We start from the raw sequence: 24,367 nt of genomic DNA, 5'->3' as shown, positions 1-24,367 counted from the left end.
TAAAAGACGAGCAACATGGTATAGGAAAGAATGCTGAACGAGCGGTCAGAGGACCTGATTTCTGGTGCAGGTTTGGTAAGACTCTGGGAAAGTCACTTAACCACTTTGAGCATCAGTTATCTCATCTATAAAAAAAATTCCACTGTCAAAAAAATAGTCTACTGTCTCACAGAATCAGAATTTGGGTTATTATGTATAAACAAGACAATGTGTATAAATTGCTTTCTACATTATAAAATCAATATAGACTTCCTTATAAAGACAATGAATGTTGAAGCAGTGGTGGGACTTCTCAAAGGAAGGCCCATTCTCTGCCTGTATTCTTCTTAGCTTACCGCAAGGGGAGGCAGAATTAATATTGAGAATGGTCAAGTTCTGGGGACAGCAAATTTTTTCTTTAAAGGGTCAAAAAGTAAAACTTTTAGGCTTTTACAACCAAGAGACAAGATCGGGGTTCACACTGAGTGTTCCCGCTCATCACGGTAGAAGTGTGGCTTTATTCCCTTACAAAACCTTCCCTTGCTTCTCTGATGTGAAGACCTGCCCTCCTGAGAACTCACTGAAATTTCTGCCTTCATCTCCCTTGCAGCACTGCCTTTAGGATGTTGGATAATTTTTCATTTGGGGAAGAGGTTAAGAACACAGACTCGGGGGTGAGACTCTCTGGGCTTGAATTCCAGCTGAACTCCTCATTAGCAATATGATTTTTGACTGTTTACTTGACCTATTCAGAAGCTTCAGTTTCCTTATCTATGAAATGGCTAACACCACATACTTGGCTGGGTTGTTGTAAAGATTTAATGAGCTAACAGAACCAAAGATTTAGAATACCACAGGGTATATTATAAAGCAGTCAGTAGAAATGTTATTCTTTTGACATTTCCCCTAATCCCTGGAGTAGGGATAAGCTACCCACTCCAGTATTCTTGGGCTCGTCTTGTGGCTCAGCTGGTAAAGAATCCGCCTGCAATGCAGGAGACCTGGGTTCGGTCCCTGGGTTGGGAAGATCCCCTGGAGAAGGGAAAGGCTACTCACTCCAGTGTTCTGGCCTGGAGAATTCCATGGACTGTATAGTCCATGGGGTCGCAAAGAGTCGGACACGACTGAGTGACTTTGACTTTCACTTTCTAATCATTTAAAAATAGAAAAACCATTCTAAGCTTAAACAGAGAGCAAGCTGGAGTTGGCCTATGGGCAATGGTTTGCTGACGTGAAGTCAGATTGGAAGATGTTTTTGGAGCTGTGCATACTAGTGGCCTGCATCACGGTCAGCTGAAAGACATGCACTCATTTCCTGTTAATCGTCTCCCACCTGGGATGTAGGTGAGTTGAAACAGACTCGCGCCTTCAGTTCAGGCAGGCCAGCCGTGTTCCCTTTCCAATTTCAAGGGGGTGGTTTTGGTAAAGTAATCTGGAGTTCCTTTTGAGGGCAAGGTCTTCTTTCTCTCTGTCTCCCCCATCTCCCTGTATCTCACACTCTTCCATTAACTGCTGGTAACACATGACTGGGACAGAATCTCAAGAGTTAGATTCAGTGTTTTGTGGGTAGATAGAGGGCCTTTAGGAATTCCCTTTGGGGAAATGGCCAAGTTTTTAATTACAGTGGGACTTTTGATTTCTATTTATTATTCCTCATATGGAAAATCCCTTGGATTTTAGGATAGGGGTAGGGAGAAAGGGATGATTGGTAAGTTGGGATTCTGATACTTCTGGTCCTGTGGGTTATACCACTGAACACCTTCCGTGTGTCATAGTAATTCTAAACCAGGGCTCCCAGGGGAAGGAGGTCACCTGGTTTGTGATGCACCTGTCCTTGCAGTTCAGCTTCATCCTTGTGAGCTTGGGACCTGATGTCTACCTTCCTCAGGGCAGAGAAGAGTGGTGAGGCCCATATGAAGTCAACTTTATCTGCATCTGAACAGAGGAGAAGAAAGTAGTAGTAGCAGTAGTTGTTAGGGCAGAGGACTGTGGCCAAAGTCAAAAAGAGCATCGGGTGTGACAGGTGGCTCTACAGTGGCCGCCATGCACCCCATGGGTTATCTCTACAGTGGCCGCCTTGCACTCCATGTGTGCCCATGCCCTTGCGTTATCTCCTCCCCTTGAGTGTGGGTTGGATATACTGATTTACTCCTAATGAATAGAATATGGCAAAAGTGATGAGATCTGGATGCAAAAAGGCTGTTGTTTCAATTTTTGGGGGCCTCTCTCACTTGCTCCAGAGGAAACCAGTCGCCATGTTGTGAACGCCTTATGAAGCCCATGTGGCAAGGAGCTGATGTCTCTGGACACAAGTCAGAGAGGACTTGAGTTCTGCCAACAGCAATGAGACTGAACTCGGACTGTGCAGTCACACCTGGAGATGACAGCAGCCGGGCCTGATCCCTCGATGGAGCTGGTATGAGACCCTGAACCAGAGGCCACTAGCTAAGCTTCTTGATCCACAGAAAAACTGAGATAATAATGTTCGTTGTTTCAAGCCACACAACTTTGGGGCAGTTTGTTTCACAGCAATGTATAAGTAACACATTGAGTTTCTTTAAGGTCTTAAAGAACCCACCACGGCCACACTCTTATGGAGCTCGAAGCTCTAACTGTAGTGCTAGCACTTTATCACGCATGATCAGGACTGGCGGCAGAAGGAAATGCTGGCCCCAGGATCCACCTCACCTGTTCCTGGTCCCCCATCCTCCAGTCCTAGGCCGTGGCCTTGATCGCCCACTAGCGCTGCAGTGAGGCTCTTCAGGAAGGGAATCAGCAGGGGGCAGGCAGCAGCCTGGTCCCTGGGAGAAGTGGTGACGGTTCCGTAAAACCTGTCTCCAGGGTAATTCTCCAAACATACAGGGGTCCCCGAGGCAACAATCTAGGATGAAACAGTCAGAAGCTAGTCCTGTGCTTGGTTCCATGTGGTTTCTCTGGAGCTTCTCTCTGTTGGGGAGCCTCCAACAAAAGTTGGACACACACATCTTGGCCAAGGCCAGAGGTCAGTACCTGGATGTGCAAGAGCTGGAGGCGGCTCAGCTCCCGCTGGTACTGCAGCTGACCAAGGGCCTTTTCCAGGGCACTCTGCCTCTCCCTCACCACCTCCTGCAGCTCATCAGAGAGATGCTGGACCACCTAGGACACAGGAAGTGAAGTGCCCTGAGTAGAAGGGAGAGTCTTTCTCTTTCTCCCCGCTTCCCTCCCAGCCCACCCGTTCAAGAGCCACGTCTGATGTCAGGGGTGAACGTGCTGTCTCACGTGATCCCCTGGGCAGCCTCCGAGTCTCACCTTCCTGGAGCGGCTCCAGACCTGTGGGCGTTGATCCCTGCTGCCCTGTAGCCGCATCTCCTCCTCCTGGCCCCGCAGCCGGCCTACCGCTTGCCTGAGCTTTTCTGCCGCCTGCCCTAAACTCTGCAGGACTTGCTGCAGGCCCAGCATCACCTTCGCCTCCTGCTCCCACTCCTCTCTGTCTGCTGCAAGGGGCAGAGAGAAGAGCCATGTGGCAGTGCCTACCTCTGGAGGGAGGGAGGAGACGGAAAGACACGGTGGTTTATTGGAGCCCAGAGAAGGAACCTGCCAGGTCAGAGCCAGGGACTGGCTGGATACCTAGGAGGCCCAGAAGCACGTGAGAGGGCAGGAGAGACCCCGGCTGGGGACCTGGGGTTGGCGGCACCCCTCCCGGGAGGCTTTGCTCCGAGGATCCAGGATCGGCGCCCCACCTTGAGCGAGCAGGTCCCGCTCTCTCTGGCCGCTCAGGCCGCTCAGTTCTCCCGCTCTCCTCTGGGTCTCCCGCAGGCAGCGGGCCTCCAGGGCTGCGCAGCCCTCCTCAGCGGCCCTCAGCTGAGAGAGGGGGAGATGAGGGGCACAGAGCGATGGGTCCAGGAGGGGAAGGCAGGAGTTGGGGGCTGGGCCAGCTCCTCCCGCCCCACCCCTCATCCTGCTGAGACACTTAGGAAAGAAAAGTGAAAGTGAAGTCGCTCAGTCTGTCTCTTTGCAACCCCAGGGACTGGGGCCCGCCAGGCTTCTCTATCCATGGGATTCTCCAGGCAAGGATACTGGAGTGGGTTGCCACTCCCTTCTCCTGGGGATCTTCCCGACCCAGGGATCGAACCCAGGTCTCCCGCACTGAGGGTAGCCGCTTTACCGTCTGAGCCACCAAAAGCCCAAAAGTTTGGGCTTGGAGCTGGGGAATGAATCCTGGGACATTTTCTGCCCTGAGATGGATTCCATTTCTGCGGTTGGCTGGAGAAAAGGGCTCCCCGCTTCTAGGAGAAACCCGTAGGTCTGGGGCCTAGAGGAGGGGCCTCTGGGCTCACCCGCAGCCCAGGGTCTTCGCGGGGCGTGGAGAGCAGCCCCCGGCTCGCGGCGCCCAGCTGTTCCGCCAGCCGAACCTCTTCCTGCTCCTGGCAGCGCCAGTACTGCTCCCGCGCTCTCAGCTCCTTCTCCAGGGTGTCCAGCTACAACGTTCAGCTTGTTTAGGGTCCAGACACTTTCTCTCCTCCCAGCCTGGGGTCTGGCTTCAGACCCCTCAAAGCCTCTTAAGCCTTGGCCTTCCCCCCTCCTCTGGGCATCCATGACTAAGCTTGGTGAGGCAGTTGCCTTGGTGGGAGATGGAAAAATAATCACCACTCACCGTCTGCAAGCTCCCAGGCCTTCCCTCCCTATTTCTAACACCTAGACTCTCCCGGGCCACTGTCCCCTGCCCACCTGTCTCCAGCGATGGGCAGGAGGCAGCGGGAAACTGCTCTCAGATGCTTGTATTGCCCCTTCATGCTCCTGTGACCCTGGGAGTCGGGGCTAGTATTAAATTTCTTGGCTTCTAACCAGAATCTTTTATGACTTGTCCATCTTTGTTTCTGAAAGTGTAACTAGGCTGAGAATGCATGGGAGGACCCTAAATCATTTTCATTGCAGTGGAGAACCTGCCAAAGGCTGAATTACTGCAGGGACCTCCTGCTCTAGTCTGGCCCTGCTCCCATCTGTTCTCTGCACTGCTGGCAGAAGGAACTTTCTAGAATGCAGACTATACGTACACATGTGCAAGCGTGCTAAGTCACCTCAGTCGTGTCTGACTCTTTGTGACTGTATGGACTATAGCCCGCCAGGCTCCTCTGTCCGTGGGAGTCTCCAGGCAAGAATACTGGAGTGGGTTGTCATGCCCTCTTCCAGGGGATCTTCCCAACCCAGGGACTGAACCCATATCTCTTATGTCTCCTGCATTGGCAGGCGGGTTCTTTACTACTAGTGCCACCTGGGAAGCCCCATATAGAAACATATCAAGCATACAAAGGTCTGGAAGGAGGTGTGCCAACCTGTTAACAGTGGCCTGCATTTGGAGGGAGAGACCGGAGGAGAAGCGTGTCGTGTCTGATAGAGGAGCAAACTGGGGGGAGGGAGTTGCTGATGGCAGATGGAGTGAGAGGAACTGGGAGCAGGATGCTCTTTCATCTTTATTTGGATACTTTAAAAAATGTATTAATAATAGGATTCTGAGTAATTTGTTTTCTTTTTGTATTGTCCCCAAATTTCCAAATTTAACGGCCTTGAAAACATGCATGTCTGATCATTACACTTGGATTCTGATCATATCAGCTTCAAATCTTTCAATGGCTTTCATGATAAATCACATTTCTTGGCTTCAGCCACACACCCAAGGCTGCTTATGCCTCATTTCCTGCCTTCCCCATTGGCCTCACCTGCTGCCTTTGCCCCTCTGCCTTCCTCATTCTCCTGGAACACTCATGGCCTCACGCCTGCCACCTTTGCCCTTGCTGGTCCCTGGGCCTTTCTCTGAGTCCTTCTTCAGGTTTCAGCAGGGCTGCCCCTTTGGGGGGCCTTCCTAGAACTCTCACCCTGTGATTTAGATGTCCCTCCTCTGTGCTCCCTTCACACCCTGTAAACCTTGAGCATGGCTGGCACCGACGGCTGCCCAGTGCCCCATCTAGCTGTCTGCTTCTCAGCACCTAACACAGTGCCTGGGACACAGGAGGTTCTTGATGTGTATTTGCTGAGTGAACGAAGAAATAGGGTAAATGCCTCCTACATACCAGACCAGGGTCTCTCACTCCTCGGGGTAAGGCCTCCAGCACCTGGATGACGGGCACCACAACCCCGGTGGAAGGGTCCGTTTGAGCGCCAATGACGGGACCGGGTTCCCCAGTCAAGGGGTCTATGGCTTGGGCCCCAACTGCAATTGGGACCAGACCTGTGGGATGCCAAGCCCACCCCTGATTTCTGGAACCAGAGATGGGGAAAGAAGGCAGGGGTAGTCTTGGGAAGAAGGAAATATGGCTGTGAGAGAGCTAAAGGAGCCCCAAGAAACATGCTGATCCTTCAAGGCGCTCCGAGCTGGATTAGAGGGTTTCCTGGAAGCCACGGGACCCTGAGGGTGAGGGGGGCGTGGGGTTTCTGAAGTGCTCATCTTTGAATTTTCTCAGTGGGGGGTAAGTGATCTGTGCTACCAGGGTTCTAGAATCTCTGAGCTCCTCTACTCTGGGTCTCAGCAGCCCTGGTGGAAGCATCAGAATGACCCCATTCCTTGGCTCATGAGTGAGTGGGCTGCAGGCACCCCTCCCAAGATTTACAGGGTCTTCAGGCAGGGCTTTCAGAGACCCCCAGGTTCCCTCCTACCTTTGCCGCCTGCATCTTCCATCGAACCTGCCACGGGTGTGGCATGGCCAGCATCTCCGTCACTCTCCATGCCCAGGATGGGCACCATGAGCCCTGAGCCCTCAGGGTCTGGGATCTCCATCCCATACAGGGCCGGGACCCACAGCACTGTCCCCGGATAGCGCATCACCCCTAACACAAGGTGGGGGACACAGGGGCAGAAGGTGAGGGCGGAGGGCCACACCGAGGTTCGAGGGGCTGTGTCTGTCCATCCCTGCTAAGACTGCATCTGTTTGCCCACCTTAACATTTTGAATTCATCAAGGAAGGACTGAATACTTAAAGCAGCAGGTCTTTGGGGGGAGCTGAGAGCAATTTCTAGGCTAGGCTGAAAAGGTGGAAGACAGGGGACAGACTTTCTTGAAACACCTCCATGTGCCAGAATCTAAGCTCAGAACTCCATATAAAATCTATTTCATTTGGTCCTACAACTAAATCTCTAAAGGATGTACAATTTTAATCCTCATTTTAAAGATGCTGTAAACAGAGGCAGAGGGAGGTTTAATAACTTGCCCAAGGTAAAAGAGGTTATAAATGGTGGGGCAGGTCTTCAAACTCAAGTCAGTTCTGATCCCAAGGCCTGGTTCTTTTCTGACACATCCTGGGCAGAAGTTTCTAGAAGTGTGTGAGATAAGCTCCAGCAAGATGCCGCTGCTACTTCCTTTCCCTGCCTTTCCTTGTGCTGGTGCTGTAGGGGAGGTAGAGGAGTTGGGTGGGCTTCTTTCCTGAGTTTATTCATGGGAAGTTGAAGGCTGTTGACAAGGAGACTGGGGACTCCGGAGACTCAGGCTTTAGGCCCCGCTGTGCAGTTAAGTAGCTATGGGACCCTGTGGGTGAGTCTCTTAGCTCCCTCAGCTTCAGATTCTGCAATGTAAAGTGGGCGTCATCACATGTTATGGTGCTTGGGGGTCCCATGAAATTACCAGAGAATATCCACTTTACTAACATCAAGTGTAAGACCCAGTGGAATTGGCCAGAGGTTAAAACACTGAGATTGAAAGCCAAGCATTCATGAGCTCACGGCATGAAGTCACCGAATTCTTTCTCTTCCCTTGATCCCATGTGTGACTGGCCGGTGAGGCTGCAGGCCTGTCCCTGAGCTTAAGGGCTGAGGGGCAGTAAAGCTCCAGGTTATTCTGGTTCTGGGCTTTCGGGGCCGGGGAGCCGTACCTATCCTGCCACCGCTGGCCTCCAGGCTCTCCGCTGCCTTCTGCTGTCTCTGCAGCTGCCAGGCCTGCTGCAGGAGGTGGTGCAGGCTCAGGGCCAGTGCCTGTCTCATGTCCTTGACGGCAGCCTCCAGGAGCCCCTGTCCCCTCCGCCCTGGCCTCTCCTGGGAGCTCCGGAGCACTGCAATCACTCGCCTCTGGGCTGCCAGCACATTGGCATCCAGTAGGCCCTGGGGCCCTCCTGTATGGGGCACAGTACGGCCCTCCAGTCGGGAAGCCCCCTGGAGCCGGACTGGCTTCCTGCTCAGTGGCTCCACAAAGCTGTCACCAGGCAGCAGGAGGTTCCCCGAGGCATCTCGAAGTCCTCCCAGTGCAAGCACCTGGCCTGGAGGCAAGAACCAGAGAGAGGGGGATGCAGGAAGGGATGGAGGTGGGTGAGGCAAGAGAGAACCGGTGGTGGGGGGGTGGCCAGGACAGAGTGAGTGACAGGCGGGGGGTGGCGGTCGGGGGGTGGGGCAGAGTCTGGGGTGAGGGAGGGCAGGGGGGAGAAGGAATGTCTTTCTTGATAGAAAAACATCCATATGCTTTTACTGCAGAAGCAGCTCAGTTCTCACCCCTGCCTCCCACCCTGGGCGGGGCGGGGGGCACTGTGCTGAAGATGAGGGTGAGGGAAACCGGGAAGGAGAGGAAAGGTAGCCAGAGCATGAAGGGTGGAAATATGGGCGGGCTTGGGGTGGAGGCTGCAGACTAGACCAGAATGTGGAGGGTCTGGGGTGCTGAGGGGAGGGGCTTGGGAAGCCAGACCAGAGAGAGGAAGGGCAGAAGGAAGGCACCCGGGCTACCAGCAGACCTGTGTTTTCATCCAACCCGACTCCCAGGATCGGTGAGATGCCTCCTGTGACCGGATCCTCCATGGGGCCCCCCAGCTCCAGAGGGGCCAGGGTCTGGGTGAGTGGATTGCGGTACGTCCCCCCAAGAGTGAGCCACTGCCTTGTTTGCGGGTGCAGAGTCACAGCCAGCACGGGCACCTCGATGCCCGTTATGGGGTCTGTCATGAGAGCCCCTGACTGTGTCGTCCTTCTCGGCTGCAGGACAGGCAGGTGGGTGGCTGGCAGGGAGCCTGTGGCAAGACAGGTCGGGTAGGGCACGAAGGGGAGGATGGCAGCTTCTGAGGTTCGGATGCCACCTGGACAGGGAGACAGGGAGGTGTTAACACATGCTGGCCTGTCTGCATCCCTCCGGAGCCCAGCAGGGCAGGGGCAGAGTTTCTTTCATCTGACTGCTCTCTTCAGCAGGGCACCTTTGTAGCAAGAATGTTAAGGGAGGGAGGGGGAGAAGGTGTTTACTGCTCTATGTCCCCAAGCCCCACTGCCCAAGGCCAGAGCCCTGCTTCCCATGCTGTGCCCCTGGGGGGTTCATTCCGGACAGCCCACACTCGGTGGAGTTACAGAGTGGTAGGAGTCTCACCAGAACTGCAGTCAGTGGTGGGCACCAGGGTTGCTTCCTGCACATCGTAACCCAGATTTCCAGCCTCAGGCAGCACCCGCCCTGTGTCAGGGTGGATGAAGTAGCCTGGGGGTATGGGCCCTGCCTGGCCACTGGCTGGGAGCATCACACAGTCTGGGCCAGGGACCATCAGCTTGGTGACAGGATGCACACCGATGTTTTTGGCGCCCCCTGGAGGGTTTGCTGAGGCTGCAGGAACGCAAACACCAGCTTAGCCCTGGGTCTGAGGCCACATCTGGCAGGTCAGGGGCTCCCTTGGCTGGGTAGAATAAAAGGAGCTGGAAGGAGACCCCCTAACCAAACTAACCCTGGTAGGAGGGTGTAGCAGGTGCTTGGGAAAGACTTTTTTTTTTTTTTTTTTTTTTGCTGAGTCCAGGTCAGGGCTCCACATTTGGGATGTGAGCCCGACATCATCAAATTGTAGGATCCTACCCCCTGCCTCTTTCTTTCCTGGCAAGTCCAGCATTTTCCAAACCTGACCTTTTGCATTCAGTAGTCAGGCTTTTGCTCTCAGGAAGTGCTACCTCATATGTTAAGCTATGCTGTGTCGGTTTTGTTTGTCTCCTCCTCTGCTGTCCCCCTCGTGGAGGTTCCCTCTTCTGTAACAGCCGTTTGCCCAGGACGCTGCACAGGAAGCCCCTCCCAACCTTGGGGATTTCCTCTTGGTTTAGCCTTCCTCCCACCTGATACAGGGCCAGGTTTCTTCGGGGAAGAGTGTGGTTCTGGCTGAGTCCGAGCAGGGCTCACCTGGCCGCAGCAGCTCCGCCCCAGTGCCTGCGCCAAGGACGCCCCAGGCTTTCAGGCGGTGGCCCTCCTGCAGCACGACCTGGGACAGGCTGCCCAGAAGAGCGTCCAGCTGGGGGACTTCCCTGCGGGGGTGGGGTGGGGGAGGACCAAATCAGAGGGAGGGACAACTAGGGATGGAAGAGGGACACTTTGGTGTGGCCAGCCCTGGGATCCCACGAAGCCACGCGGCCCCTCCCTAGCCCTGATCCCAGGCAGCCTGACTCAGAGTTACCAGGTACACACCCTTCTGGGTTCTGCCCAGCCTGGGAGGACTTTGCGGGCCTGGAGCCTGAATGTGCCTTCAGCAGCCTCCGAGCGGCCATCAGCGCCGAGCAGAAGGAGCCCCACTGTTCCTGCCTTGCACGGAGGTCTTGGCGAAGGAGCACCAGTTGGTGACCGAGGCATGCTGCGTACTCGCCTGCCAGGCGCCCCCTCCGCCTGGCCTCCTCCTCCGCGGCCCTGGCGGCTGCCTCTGCAGCCTGGGGTCAGAGACCACCCTGCCTGCTTAAGGCTGCAGGCACCGCAGCCTCTGGGGACCGCGGCTCAGGGGCTCCCCCTGAGCGCTGCAGAGCACTGTGAGTGGACGTGCAGCAGAGGCTCCGGGGGCGCAGCGGGAGGGGCTAAAACCCCGGGGGGCCCGGGAGATGGGAAACAGGTGCTGAGGGGCTTCTGGGCTCAGTGAGGAGGGGGAGTTGCATGTGGGCACAGGGACGAGGTGGGAAGCGTGAACACGGTCCGACCTGCTGTCGCTCTCTCTGGGGGCTCCCCAGAAGCTGGCCCGCGGAGGCTGCGATGCGACGCTCAGTTCCCCACAGCTGCTGGAGAGACCGCGCTTCGCTTCCCAGTTGGAGGCAGAGGCGTTTGAGCTGTGCGAGGGAGGGAGAGCAGAGTTCGTTCCGAGGCGCCAAGCCGCTTTCACGGCTGTGGGCGCAGTGCCCCCTGCTGGCAGGTTGTGGAGGGGCTGCAGGGGACAAAGTGCCCTTCCCCTGGGAGGATCTGGTAAAGACCCGCCCCGGGCAAGACACGGTTCGCACCTTCCCCCTAGGGAACCCCTGGTCCAGCTTAGGGGCTTGGACTCTAGTGTGCTCATTTTGCTCCCAATACCTGTCCCCTACTGATCTGCATTAGCTCACCCGGGTGGGCTACCTGGATCACCAGTGAGACTCTGAAGACGCTCCAGAAGTGGCCTGGTTAGATTCCTACCGGTGATGTGAGGGCCTAGGGCTCAGCCCTAAATTTAGTCTGAAATCTTCTGTTTCTCCTCCCTGAATAATTCTCGGCCCCCTGCTTCATTATGGATACACTAAAGATTTCTTTAGGCTCTCTACCCATCACCAACTCTCCCAGAGACAAATTCGCTGGCTTGCCCAGCTTCTCCACTCACCTCCTCCTTGGTCTGGCTGAGTTTGGTCGTCACTGACAGAGACTGCCTAAGCAGGATCCTGAAGAAGGTTTCTGTGTCAAACCCCTCCAGATCCACCTGGTCCTTGGCCTCCCAGCTCCCACCTGTGGGCAGGGGGTGGGAGGGGACAGGGAGCAGGATTATTCCCCCTGAAATGCAATTAGGACCTTCCCTACAGAGTCCCAGTGTAACTGCCTCCTCAGATCCTCACGGTCTTGACTGCGAAAAGTGTGGTATTTGGAGAGCGCTTTGCTAAAGAGCTTGCTAAAAATGTAGAATTACAGGCCCCCGTCCCAGACCTATCGGAGAAGGCAATGGCAACCCACTCCGGTATTCTTGCCTGGAGAATCCCAGGGACAGGGGAGCCTGGTGGGCTGCCTTCTACGGGGTCGCACAGAGTCGGGCACGACTGAAGCGACTTAGCAGCAGCGGCGGCAGCAGTCCCAGACCTATGGTAGCAGGAGTCCCCCACATAATTCATAATCACCCTGAAGTTGAGAAGGGCAAACTGCTTCTCTCTGAGGCCCATGCTTGGAGTAGCCAGAGTAGAAGGTGTAACACCTCCGCATGACTCATAATGCCATCTGTAGAGGGACTGGTCATTTTCTAGCAAGGTGCTATACGTGGTTACTGTACATTTCTTTTGGCAGGTTGTGCTTAGGTGTCTCTGTGCCCTGCTACACCGTGCACCCCTAGAACCTGGCAGTGTCTGGCATACACTGGCTGCCCAGTAAACCTTGACTTATTCATTGAATGAATGAATGAGTGGAGGGGAATGGAACCGTGAACAAAGGAAGCAGGAGCTGGCCAGCTGAATGTGGGGGCATCTCTGGGCTTCCAGCCCAAGCCTTTCACTCACCGTGACCTCCCTCAACCCCGGGGTCATCAGAGTCTTGGTGTGGTCGGCCTTGCCTCACTGATGTTATCTTGATTCTTGGGGAAGTGTAGGCATCCAGGTTGTAGCCCTGCTGATGCTTCCTGAAGATGGGCTGGGGAGCAGCCTTCCGGGCCCAGCTCAGGCTGTGACACTGAATCTACCGAGGGCATCACGGGTGATGTGAAGGGAAGGGAGAAGCGTCCTTTCCTCGGACTCTTAGGGGAGGAGGATCCTGCTCAGTGTGCTTAGGGAGCACCCCATTTTCTCTTGTTGGGCCATCCTAACATCCTCTCTCTCTAATCCACCTCTCTCCGTAATCCATCTCTGTCTTCCACCATATTGCTAGAGTAAGCGTGAAAGTCTTACCAGGTTTTCTCCCTTGCTCAAAATTCTTAATTGATCCCCACTGCCTAGAGGGTAAAGTGCATGAGATCATCCACAGTCTGGTCTCCCTCCCGGCTTCAGCCTTATCCCTGTCCTTGTGCCCGAAGCTGCAGGCCCAGGGACCAAGTGTGCTTCCCTGAGCAGGCGAACGTTGTTCATGCCACCTTGCCTGACTCATAACGCTGCCTTCCTCACCCCCACCTCGCCTCCCAAGCTCATTACTCTCCTACCCCCAACTCACCAACCCCTTTGTCCGTCTAGGATCCAAACATGTTTCAAGCCTCTTTCAGGGATCACCTCCTTAGGAAAGTCTGTCTTTACCACCCAGGGGGAACGGTCACGCCCCTCCTTTGTGCAGCCAGGGCCCCTTGGCACTCCCTCACCAGAGCTCTACAACACTCGCGGGCACTTATTTGTCTCCTTGTCTGTGTTCTCCTCTTTGAACTTTGAGGCTAGAGGCTGGACCTTTATCACTTTGGTATCTTAGCAACTAGGATAATGCCTACTGCAGATGGGAAGTGGAAGACCTATTTCCACAGCATTGGAAAGGGGTTCCCGCATAGCGGTTAAGAGCATCTGTCCAGCTTTACTCACCAACAGAAGCAGGCAGAGCCCCAGGAGCAGGACAATCTCCCCCAGGACTCCTGGCCAGTTGGACCTCTTCAGGGGCCTGGGGATCTTGGCGATACCGGTTTGGATGAGGTACCTGGGAGTTGTGGGGACAAAGGGCCCTTCCCCAAAGCACTGGCCACCTGGTGGGAGGGTGCGGACGTACTGGGTGGAAAGAAATCTGTTTAGTTCCTGTCCCACTGTCTGCCGGAGCCTGGCCGGGGGACAGAGTGGGAACCCAAGCCTGTCGACATTCACCAAATAGCCCAGATCTTTGTGCATGCTTGCATTTTCCCTGGGAAATGAATTCATATCAGATAACTGTCCTGGGAAGCAGTCTGCATGTTCTGGGGCTACATCAGCACAACCTCTTGGAAGCTGAACTGACAGATCGAGATACTAAATCCTGTGTGTAACCAGTTCTGGCTCAGTGGCGGCATCTTGCAGAGGTCATGTAGATACAACCCTGCATAGACTGGCCTGGGATATGAAGTAGATGGCTGTGAGAGATGGCTAGACATTCTGATGTCCTTTGAGACACACTGTATTTTCAGCATCCTCGCAATCGTCCCCTCCTTACACACACAGGTTGGGTTGCCATGGGATGAATCTTGGCATCCCCAGAATGATCAGTTAGGGCCGTGAGGCCATGAGACATTGTACGGGCATTGGGGGCACCTCCTTCCCTGGAGTGCTGTCTAGGGGTGGTTAGCACTAGCAGTTTAGTTGCTGAGTTGTGTCTGACTCTTGCAACCCCATGGACTTGAAGCCCACCAAGCTCCTCTGTCCATGGGCTTCTCCAGGCAAGAATACTGGAGTGGGTTGCCATTGGTTGTTATGAGGCAGTATTTTTGAAAGAGAGAGAGGGGGAAATGTCGGGATAATGTCTTAAACAAGGCAAACCATCACAGACAAACCATCTTCCGATGCCAGTTGCTGTTCAGACGAAAGACATAGACCCCAGGCTCCTGGAACTGCTGCAGAAAGAGGTGGGGGCTTTGATCTTGGAGCTGGGACTCCTCAGCCAGGGCCCGGAAGCGCCCCCAGTCAAACTGCCCTGGCGTGTTGTAGAAGTGGCTCCTGGGGTGGAGGAAGGAGGGGGCATGTTGTCTTCTGGCTGGAGGCACAAGGAGCATTTCTGGTGGGAGTGGAGCCGGGCCCTCTGACACTCACCGGTCGTACTCAGGGTAATGCTCACGGGTCACCAGGAAGGCCAGTGTATCCCTGGTTTGGAGGCAGACTGTGGGGTTTCGGATGCCCGCCTCTGGGGATGACAGATTCCCAGGGTGCGAGGAGTTGAGGCTTAGGGATGAAGGAGAGCTCAGGTGCGCATCCCCTGCCTTTCCTGGGCAAGATTCAGAAAGTGAGGAAGGGCAGTCATCGTTCAGGGGCCTGGAGGAGGGTGGAGGAGGGAGGGAGGAGGGGGAGGAGAGGCAACAGGCATCACTCTTGATGCTCACCTGCCTCCTGGCCCGGGAGCCCCAGGTCCCCAAGGGGCTGGCCGAGAGAGCGCAGTAGTTCCCTGCCAGGTCTGATCAGGCCTAGGAAGCCGATCCCTGGAACAAGACAGGCATCTTCCTGAACCTGCAGGGCTGGGGAGAGAGCTGGCCCTGGTGCATGGATACAGCAGAAGCTGTCCATCCTTGACTCGCACAAGGCAGGAGTCAACTTTCTATAAAACCAGGGGAGGCATGTCAGGATCCACACGCACTTCATGGGGAGCCCTCTTTGGGGTAGGAGTTGCCCACTGCTCCCCAGCTGCCGCATGCAAGGGCCATGCTCATGCCGTAGAAAGGGCGAGACTTGCCCACCTGGGCCTCCCTGGGGCCTCCCTCTATCTTGCTCTCTTACCGTCCACCCTGACCACATACAGAGGGACAGGATGCTGCCTTTGGTCCAAGTGGCAGGGGTGGCCCACAGCACGGGGTGAAGAAGGCCCATCTGGAAGGAAAAACCCCTGAGAAAAAGGAGGTGTGGTGTCAGCTCTTCCCTTAAGACCCGGCAATAACCCCCTCGCCTGGCAGGGAGGCAGGGAGGCAGGGAGGCAGGGAGAGCACAGGTCCTTCCTCAAGCCCTGTCTGAGTGTCCTGAGGGGGTTGGAGGAGAGGCTGCAGTGGAAATAAGTCTCCGAGCCCTCGGTGGCAGGGGTAACCTTGAGTCATGACTCTGAATACGGTCCCTTGCTTCCATGTGGGAAGATTTCCATAACACTTTCCCAATGACTTTTTCAAGCCGTCTTCTAGGATGAAATTAAATCAACAATTGGGACTTTTCTCTGGCACCAGAGGCTGGGTCAGGGATGTGGCTCAATGGGCAGGACCCCAGACCCAGTGCACGAGCATATCACCCACCCTTTCTTGGGAAAGAGGCAGGGCCTGGCGGGCTGGGTCTGCGGTCATCAGCCACGTGAGACCCAGGACGTTGTACCTGGCTTCCGGTGTTTTCAGTGATGGAAATCTGCAGGTTGCCCTCAGGGCAGCTGAGCTGCAGGACCTGTCCCTGTCTCTTGGGACACAGGGGACCGCACATTTCATTTGAGTGAGGTCCCCAGCACAGACAGAGCCCCAGGCCTGGGTCATAGCCACGTGCGTCCTCTGGAGCGGCACAAACCTGCAGGAAGGCTCAAGCTTCTTGGTGACATGTCCCTGGGGGAAGTTGCACCCAACTCTCTCCAGCTTCAGAGTGCAGAGCACAGGTCTCTGGCTTCCCAGAGGGGGGACTAGAGGAATAAGCCTCCAGTGGCTAGGAGCTTGGGCATGTGGACAGGTGGGCAGAGGTCCAGGAGTGGGGGAGCTGCCCTGTATGGATGCCTCCTACCTCATGGGCACAGTGCTCAGTCCACTGATCCTTAGTCAGACAGAGCCCCTCCTGGTTCCGGGCGGCCCCATGCTTGCAGGTCTTGTATTCCCGCTGGACACAGCCCTTTGGCTCTCCAACATCTTGGTAGCCCGGGAGGCAGGGGCACTGCCCGTCACTGGGCTAGGGGTTAGGTGGGAAGGGATGCAATCTCAGATTGGCTGGTGGTACTTGGTTGCTGTGAAACCAGGGGACCACACAGGACCCTTTGGCTGTGACCCTGCCCAAGATAGACCAGAGAAAAAGGGCAGGCGGAGGGGAAGTAAGGGATAACCAGGGCGGAGGGGGGTCGGATTAGAGGGGAGTTTACTGATACATGCTTCTTAGGGTCCAGGTGATACTATCATTTCAGTCAATAAGACATGGAAAGTTTAGGAAAGGAAGAATTCACACGCACATTTGTTGGCTTATAGGGCAAATCTGAGCAACAAAAAGTCTGCCCTTTTCTCCAAGCAGGGTTGTCAGATTTAGCAAATAAAACTATAGAACTTTCAAACTTGAATTTCACATAAGTGTGTGCCATTCAATGTTTGAGACACACTAAAAATGTATCCATCATTTATTTGAAATTCAAGTGTTGCTGAATATCTTCTATTTAACCTGGCAACCCTGTCACTTGGAAACCTGAACTAACAACCCTATCGGGTTACTCCTGAGCTGCACGTGACTCAAGAACAAAACAGTCATGACAATGCAGCCTGTTCCTGGGTTCCCTGCCAGAGGACATACCTGGAACACTCGGCCAGACCCTGGGCATACACACGTGTCCTTGCCCTCCTCCAGCTGTGTGGCCTCTGAGCCACAGGGGAAGCAGGCATCCTGGCCAGGCCAGGGGTTGAAGAATCCCCGAGGGCAGAGGTGGCAGAAGGAAGCATTGTGGGGACTCGCTCCAGAAAAGAACGTTCCGGGGGGGCAGGGAGCAGGTGGGGAATCAGGACAGAGTCCACCTGTGGAGTGATGGGCAAACAGGAGTCAGGGCTGAGACCAATCCTCTGGGGCGGAGGTCCCCTGCTGTTTCCTCCCAGGGGCTCTCTTCCCCCACTAAAGGGCTTCTGACCCCCACCCAGCCCAGGGGTCTCTTGAAGCCGTCATCTTCCCTCATCACCCTCCTCAGCTTTAGCCCCAGCTCCTTTGGTGCAGATGCAGCCCCAGCCCCTACCCTCTGGGCACCCTGGTGGGTCCGGCTCTTCTGCACAAGGCATCTGGTCCCCACAGTCCGGAGGATTCTCCCCGCTCAGGCACACGGAGTTCTGGAGGGCGGAGCCAAAGAGAAGCACGAAGGTCCATGTCCCTGGGATACTCCGCAAGGGGAGAATCTTCACCTTCTGGGCAAGGGCGATGGTGGTAGGGAGGGAGGCGGACATGGAGGTTGGGGAGGACAGACACCAAGGAAGACCCCTGGGGACACACACGGAGAGAGAGGGGAGCACAAGGCAAAGACCCAGTAACAGAGCCTCCCCAGGACAGGAGAGGTGTAGAGAGACCTGGGACTGGACCAGGGAGGCAGAGAGAAGTGCTTCGGAGGGCCAGCCTCTGCCACTCACAGAAGCTGTGGGAAGCGCTCACTGAATATTTCATGAAAGGAAATCTGAGATACTGGTCGTCTGGGAGGCTTTGGCCCAGACAACTGAAATATTTCCACTCTCTTTTTCTTCTCTCCATACAATTTTCCTTCCTAAAGCAGCCTCGTGTGTGTGTGTGTGTGTGTGTGTGTGTGTGTGTGTGTGTGTGTATTTAGAACTGGGCTCTATTCTGGGGAGGAACATTTCAGCTCCTTCCCTTTGTAAGGCAAAGCCAGTCAACCTCATTTAAGCACTCTCCATGTGCAAAATCCTGCAGGAGGACAAGGAAATGAAACGCAAGGCTTCTGCCCAGTTTCAGAGATACATACCATTTTAACATTACAGATCATTTCATTCTATCCTCCCAATTTACAGGTGAGAAGACTGCGGTCAGAAAGATGGAAAATTTGAACAAATTTACACAACCTGTCAAACCATGTGCTTAAGGAATATGCATCCATGAAGCACTTGAAATCTATAAAACAGCAGGTGAGCCCTTGGAATAACCAAGAGATGTGACGGATAAAGCACACAACATATGGTGGAGAGAAAGGGCCAGTCCTGGCCTTATAGTTAATTACCCTCAGAAATCAGATAATCAGTTGACTTAAGACTTGTAAAAAACGTGGAAATAAATAGTACTCTGTGGCTTTCTTCCTTACAGTTGTGAAAATCATCAAGCTAACAGGTGAGGAAGTGCTTAGAAAGCCATAAAGTGCTAATGAAAGCCAGTTGTAGGATGAGGTGTGGCTTCCAGGGAAAGGGAACTGAAGCTCCATGACTTCGAGGCCACCCGGCTTGTCCTCAGAACTTAAATTGTTAAATAAGATCCCTGATCTCAAGGTTGATTAGTGCTGCATTGGGAGAGCCTTCAGAGAACTTGTTGCATGGATTTGTAATCAGGACTTGGTTTTGAAAATAGTAAACTGTGTATCTGATATAATTCAGCAAATATTCCACTGAGTGACTTTTGGCTTGACTGCTTCTAAAAAGGGATCTGTTTTCTAGGACAAGGTGTCCCTGTGCGACGGAGTGCCTTCCTCACTCCCTTATTCATTATTCATTCCACAGATATTGTGTCTTAACTGTGTTCCATACTCTCTTCTAGGGCTCCTGGGCTCCTGGTATCTAACAGAAAGAGCTACAAACTCCAAAGGATTGTTGGATGCTGCTTGTGAAGCTGGGGCTGGAAGGAGAATTACTGGGGTGCAGAATCAAAGGCTCTTTTGCAGATATATTGAAGGTGGAAGAAATTAAGATTCTTAGGGACATGTATTCTGAAGCAACATAGCTTACATCAATGCTGTGCAATAGAAATGCAATGGGAATCAAGTACTCTACAGTTTTAAAGTAGCCATGTTATGAGTAAAAAGTAACAGATAAATTGAATCATAATATGTTTTACTTGATGTATCTAAACTGTTACTTCAGCATGTAATCAGTGTAAAAATGATATGTTCTTTCTTTCTTTCTTTTTTTTTTTTTCAGTATTAAGTCTTTGAAATCCATTTTGTATTTACCACAAACTCAATCTGGACAAGTTCAAGTGCTCAGTAGCTTCATGGGGCTAGTGTTTGCCAAAGTGAACAGAGCAGGATGACATCTTCCAAAGTCACTTCTCTCAGGGGTTCTGTAGGCCTGGGAGGGACCCCTGCCCAGTACATCCCTCTGTCATCTGCTTTGTTCTCTGCTGAATGGCACAATCCTCCTGACCTTTTCTTTCCAGAAGGTGGCACTATGAGCTCACCGGAAATTGTGTGTGCCTGTGTGATGGGGAGTGGGGAATGGTGAAAGTGGAAGAAATGCAGTCGCAAGGGAGAGTGTGTGTGCGTGTGTATGTGTAAACTGGCATCACTACTTTAATTATCTTGCTGGAAATTAAGATTAATGTCTGTACAGTGCTTTACAATTCTTCTTAAACTTGGCTATCCCTACCAATCATCTGGTGATCTTTATATTTACTTAGAATTTTAATTTTTATTTACTTACATATTTCTCTTATATATATATAATATATATAATATATATAATAAGATTGTATGTAATTAAGATGTACAAAATGATTTGATACACACATGTAGTGAAATGATTACTACAGTTAAGCTAATTAACCAAAAGAATCCGTCTGCAAGGCAGGGGACCTGGATTTGATCCCTGGGTTGGGAAGATCCCCTGGAGAAGGGAAAGGCTACCCACTCCAGTATTCTGGCCTGGAGAATTCCATGGAAAAGTCCATGGGGTCGCAGAGTTGGACACAACTGAGCGACTCTCACTTCACTTCACTTTTCCTGACTTAGTTACTTTTTTTTTTTTGGCTGTGTGATACTGGCTCTTAAAATCTACTCTCTCAACTTGTCTCCAGTATTCAACACAGTGTTGTTAACTATAGTCATCCTGTTGTGCATTAGTTAGACTCATTCATTCTATGTAACTGAAGCTTTTGTACACTTTGACCAACATTTCCCAGTTTCTCCCACCCCTTATAATCACCATATACTTTCCGCTTCTTTGAGTTTGACTTTGGTTAGACTCCACATGTAAGTGAGATCATGCAATATTCGTCTTTCTCCATCTTGCTTACTTCATTTAGCTTAGTGTCCTCCAGGTCACAAAAGGCAGGATTTCCTTTATTCTCTTGATTGAACAATATCCCATTATTATTTCAATCCTCTAATATACATATCACATCTTTTAAGATTGAAGTATAGTTGATTTACAATATTGTGTTAGTTTAAGGTAGATAGTAATGTGATCCAGTTCTATATTTTATCAGATTATTTTCCATCATAGTTTATTATAAAATATTGAATATAGTTCTCTGTGCTAGATAGTAAATCCTTTTTGCTTACCTATTTATGTATAGTAGTCTGTATCTCTTTATTCTACACTCCTAATCTTCCTCTTCCCTCTTGCCCTTTCGTAACCACAAGTTTGTTTTCTAAGTCTTTTTCTGTTTCGTATACAGATTCATTTGTATTAATTTTTAGATTCCACAAATAAGTAGTATCATATAATGTTTGTCTTTCTGTACCTGACTTGCTTTATCTCTGTTTCACGATGATATTATCTGGATCCATCCATGTTGCTGCAAATGGCAATATTTCATCCTTTTTATGGGTAATATTCTATTGTATATGGTATATATATATATGTGTGTGTGTGTGTGTGTATGCTGCTGTGCTGTGCTTAGTTGCTCATGTCTGACTTTTCAACCCTATTGGCTGTAGCCCACCAGACTCCTCTGTCCATGGGGATTTCCCAGGCAAGAACACTAGAGTGGGTTGTCATGCCCTCTTCCAGGGGATCTTCCCAACCTAGGGCCTGAACCCAGGTCTTGCCCATTGCAGGCAGATTCTTTACTGTCTGGGCCACCAGGGAAGCCCAAGAATACTGGAGTAGGTAGCTATCCCTTCTCCAGCAGATCTTTCCTACCCAGGAATTGAACCAGGGTCTCCTGCATTGCAGGTGAATTCTTTACCAGCTGAGCTAACAGTGAAGCCCACTGGATGGTATGGTAGCTCTATTTTTAGTTTTTAAAGGAACCTCCATATTGTTTTCCATAGTGGCTGCACCAATTTACACTCCTACCAACAGTGTACAAGGATTCCCTTTTCTCTACACCCTCTTCAGTATTTATTATTTGCAGATGTTTTTGGTGAGCGGCATTCTGACCAGTGTGAAGTGATGCCCCATTGTGGTTTTGATTTGTGTTTCTATAATAATTAGTGATGTTGAACATCTTCTCATATTTGCTGGCCACCTGTGTGTCTTCTTTGGAGAAATATCTGTTTAGGTCTTCTGCTCATTTCTGATTAGATTGCTTTTTTAACTAGTGAGCTGTATGATCTGTTTGTGTATTTTGGATATTAGGCCCTTGTCAGTCACATCATTTGTAAATATTTTCTCCAATTCTGTATACAGTCTTTTAATTTTGCTGATGATTGCTGTGCAAAAGTTTTTAAGTTTGGTTGAGTCCCAGGTTGGTAGGTGCCCAGTATGCTACAGAAGATCAGTGGAGAAGTAACTCCAGAAAGAATGAAGGGATGGAGCCAAAGCAAAAACAATACCCATCTGTGGATGTGACTGCTGATAGAAGCAAGGTCCGATGCTGTAAAGAGCAATATTGAGTAGGAACCTGGAATGTCAGGTCCATGAATCAAGGCAAACTGAAAGTGGTCAAACAGGAGATGACAAGAGTGAACAGTGACATTCTAGAAATCAGTGAACTAATATGGACTGGAATGGGTGAATTTAACTCAGATGACCATTATATCTACTACTGTGGGCAAGAATCCCTTAGAAGAAATGAAGTAGCCATCACAGTCAACAAAAGAGTCTGAAATGCACTACTTGAATGCAATCTCAAAAATGATAGAATGATCTCTGTTCATTTCCAAGGCAAACCATTCAATATCATGGTAATCCAAGTCTATGCCCCGACCAGTAACGCTAAAGAAGCTGAACAGTTCTATGAAGACCTACAAGATCTTCTAGAACTAACATCCAAAAAAGATGTCCTTTTCATTATAGAGGACTGGAATGCAAAAGTGGGAAGTCAAGAAACAGCTGGAGTAATAGGCAAATTTGGCCTTGGAGTACAGAATGAAGCAGGGCAAAGGCTAATAGAGTTCTGCCAAGAGAATGCACTGGTCATAGCAAACACCCTCTTCCAACAACACAAGAGAAGACTCTACACATGGACATCGCCAGATGGTCAACACTGAAATCAGATGGATTATATTCTTTGCAGCCAAAGATGGAGAAGCTCTATCCAGTCAGCAAAAACAAGACCGGGAGCTGACTGTGGCTCAGATTATGAACTCCTTATGCCAAATTCAGATTTAAATTGAAGAAAGTGGAGAAAACCATTAGACCATTCAGGTATGACCTAAATCAAATCCCTTATGACTCTACAGTGGAAGTGAGAAATAGATTTAACGGACTAGATCTGACAGACAGAGTGCCTGATGAACTATGAATGGAGGTTCGTGACATTGTACAGGAGACAGGAATCAAGACCATCCTCAAGCAAAAGAAATGCAAAAAAGCAAAAGAGCTGTCTGAGGAGGCCTTACAAATAGCTATGAAAAGAAAGGAAGCGAAAAGCAGAGGAGAAAAGAAGGAAAGATACACCCATTTGAATGCAGAGTTCCAAAGAATAGCAAGGAGAGATAAGAAAGCCTTCTTTGGTGATCAATGCAAAGAAATAGAGGAAAACGATAGAATGGGAATGTCTCTTCAAGAAAATGAGAGCCACCAAGGGAACATTTCATGCAAAGATGGGCTCAATGAAGGACAGAAATGGTAGGGACTTAACAGAAGTGGAAGATATTAAGAAGAGATGGCAAGAATACACAGAAGAACTGTACAAAAAAGATCTTCATGACCCAGATAATCACAATGGTGTGATCACTCACCTAGAGCCAGACATCCTGGAATGTGAAGTCAAGTGGGCCTTAGAAAGCATCACTATGAACAAAGCTCGTGGAGGTCATGGAATTCCAGTTGAGCTATTTCAAATCCTGAAAGATGATGCTGTGAAAGTACGCACTCAATATGCCAGCAAATTTGGAAAACTCAGCAGTGGCCACAGGGCTGGAAAAGGTCAGTTTTCATTCCAATCCCAAAGAAAGGCAATGCCAAAGAATGCTCAAACTACCGCACAATTGCACTCATCTCACAAGCTAGTAAAGTAATGCTCAAAATTCTCCAAGCCAGGCTTCAGCAATTCATGAACCGTGAACTTCCAGATGTTCAAGCTGGTTTTAGAAAAGGCAGAGGAACCAGAGATCAAATTGCTAACATCTGCTGGATCATGGAAAAAGCAAGAGAGTTCCAGAAAAACATCTATTTCTGCTTTACTGACTATGCCAAAGCCTTTGACTGTATGGATCACAATAAACTGTGGACAATTCTTAAAGAGATGGGAATACCAGACCACCTGACCTGCCTCTTGAGAAACCTGTATGCAGGTCAGGAAGCAACAGTTCGAACTGGGACATGGAACAACAGACTGGTTCCAAATAGGAAAAGGAGTATGCCAAGGCTGTATATTGTCACCCTGCTTATTTAACTTATATGCAGGGTACATCATGAGAAACGCTGGGCTGGAGGAAGTGCAAGCTGGAATCAAGATTGCTGGGAGAAATATCAATAACCTCAGACATGCAGATGACACCACCCTTATGGCAGAAAGTGAGGAGGAACTAAAAAGCCTCTTGATGAAAGTGAAAGAGGAGAGTGAAAAGGTTGGCTTAAAGCTCAACATTCAGAAAACGAAGATCATGGCATCTGATCCCATCACTTCAATACAAATAGATGGGGAAACAGTGGAAATAGTGGCTGATTTTATTTTTTTGGGCTCCAAAATCACTGCAGATGGTGATTGCAGCCGTGAAATTAAATGACGCTTACTCCTTGGAAGGAAAGTTATGACCAAACTAGACAGCATATTAAAAAGCAGAGACATTACTTTGTCAACAAATGTCTGTCTAGTCAAGTCTATGGTTTTTCCAGTGGTCATGTATGGATGTGAGAGTTGGACTACAAAGAAAGCTGAGCACTGAAGAGTT

At 51.2% G+C, this 24,367-nt stretch overlaps 1 protein-coding gene across 1 annotated transcript in view; it reads right to left on the bottom strand.

Moving 5' to 3' along the window:
- Nucleotides 1-7,317, bottom strand: part of LOC138420516 (uncharacterized) — a 34,397-nt gene extending 27,080 nt beyond the window's left edge. The window contains exons 1-8 of the mRNA XM_069553751.1: nucleotides 6,610-7,317; nucleotides 6,027-6,184; nucleotides 4,296-4,436; nucleotides 3,699-3,819; nucleotides 3,268-3,452; nucleotides 2,989-3,114; nucleotides 2,668-2,860; nucleotides 1,792-1,914 (exon numbers count right to left, since the gene is read on the bottom strand). Coding sequence (XP_069409852.1) covers nucleotides 1,792-1,914; nucleotides 2,668-2,860; nucleotides 2,989-3,114; nucleotides 3,268-3,452; nucleotides 3,699-3,819; nucleotides 4,296-4,436; nucleotides 6,027-6,184; nucleotides 6,610-6,775 — 1,213 coding nt within the window. The 5' untranslated portion in view covers nucleotides 6,776-7,317. The remainder of the gene's footprint in view (nucleotides 1-1,791; nucleotides 1,915-2,667; nucleotides 2,861-2,988; nucleotides 3,115-3,267; nucleotides 3,453-3,698; nucleotides 3,820-4,295; nucleotides 4,437-6,026; nucleotides 6,185-6,609) is intronic.
- Between the last annotated feature and the right edge of the window lie 17,050 nt (nucleotides 7,318-24,367).

Source organism: Ovis canadensis, chromosome 15 (genome assembly GCF_042477335.2).
Source record: "Ovis canadensis isolate MfBH-ARS-UI-01 breed Bighorn chromosome 15, ARS-UI_OviCan_v2, whole genome shotgun sequence".
Classification (NCBI taxonomy): Eukaryota; Metazoa; Chordata; class Mammalia; order Artiodactyla; family Bovidae; genus Ovis; species Ovis canadensis.
This window is presented reverse-complemented; position numbering and strand designations above follow the sequence as displayed.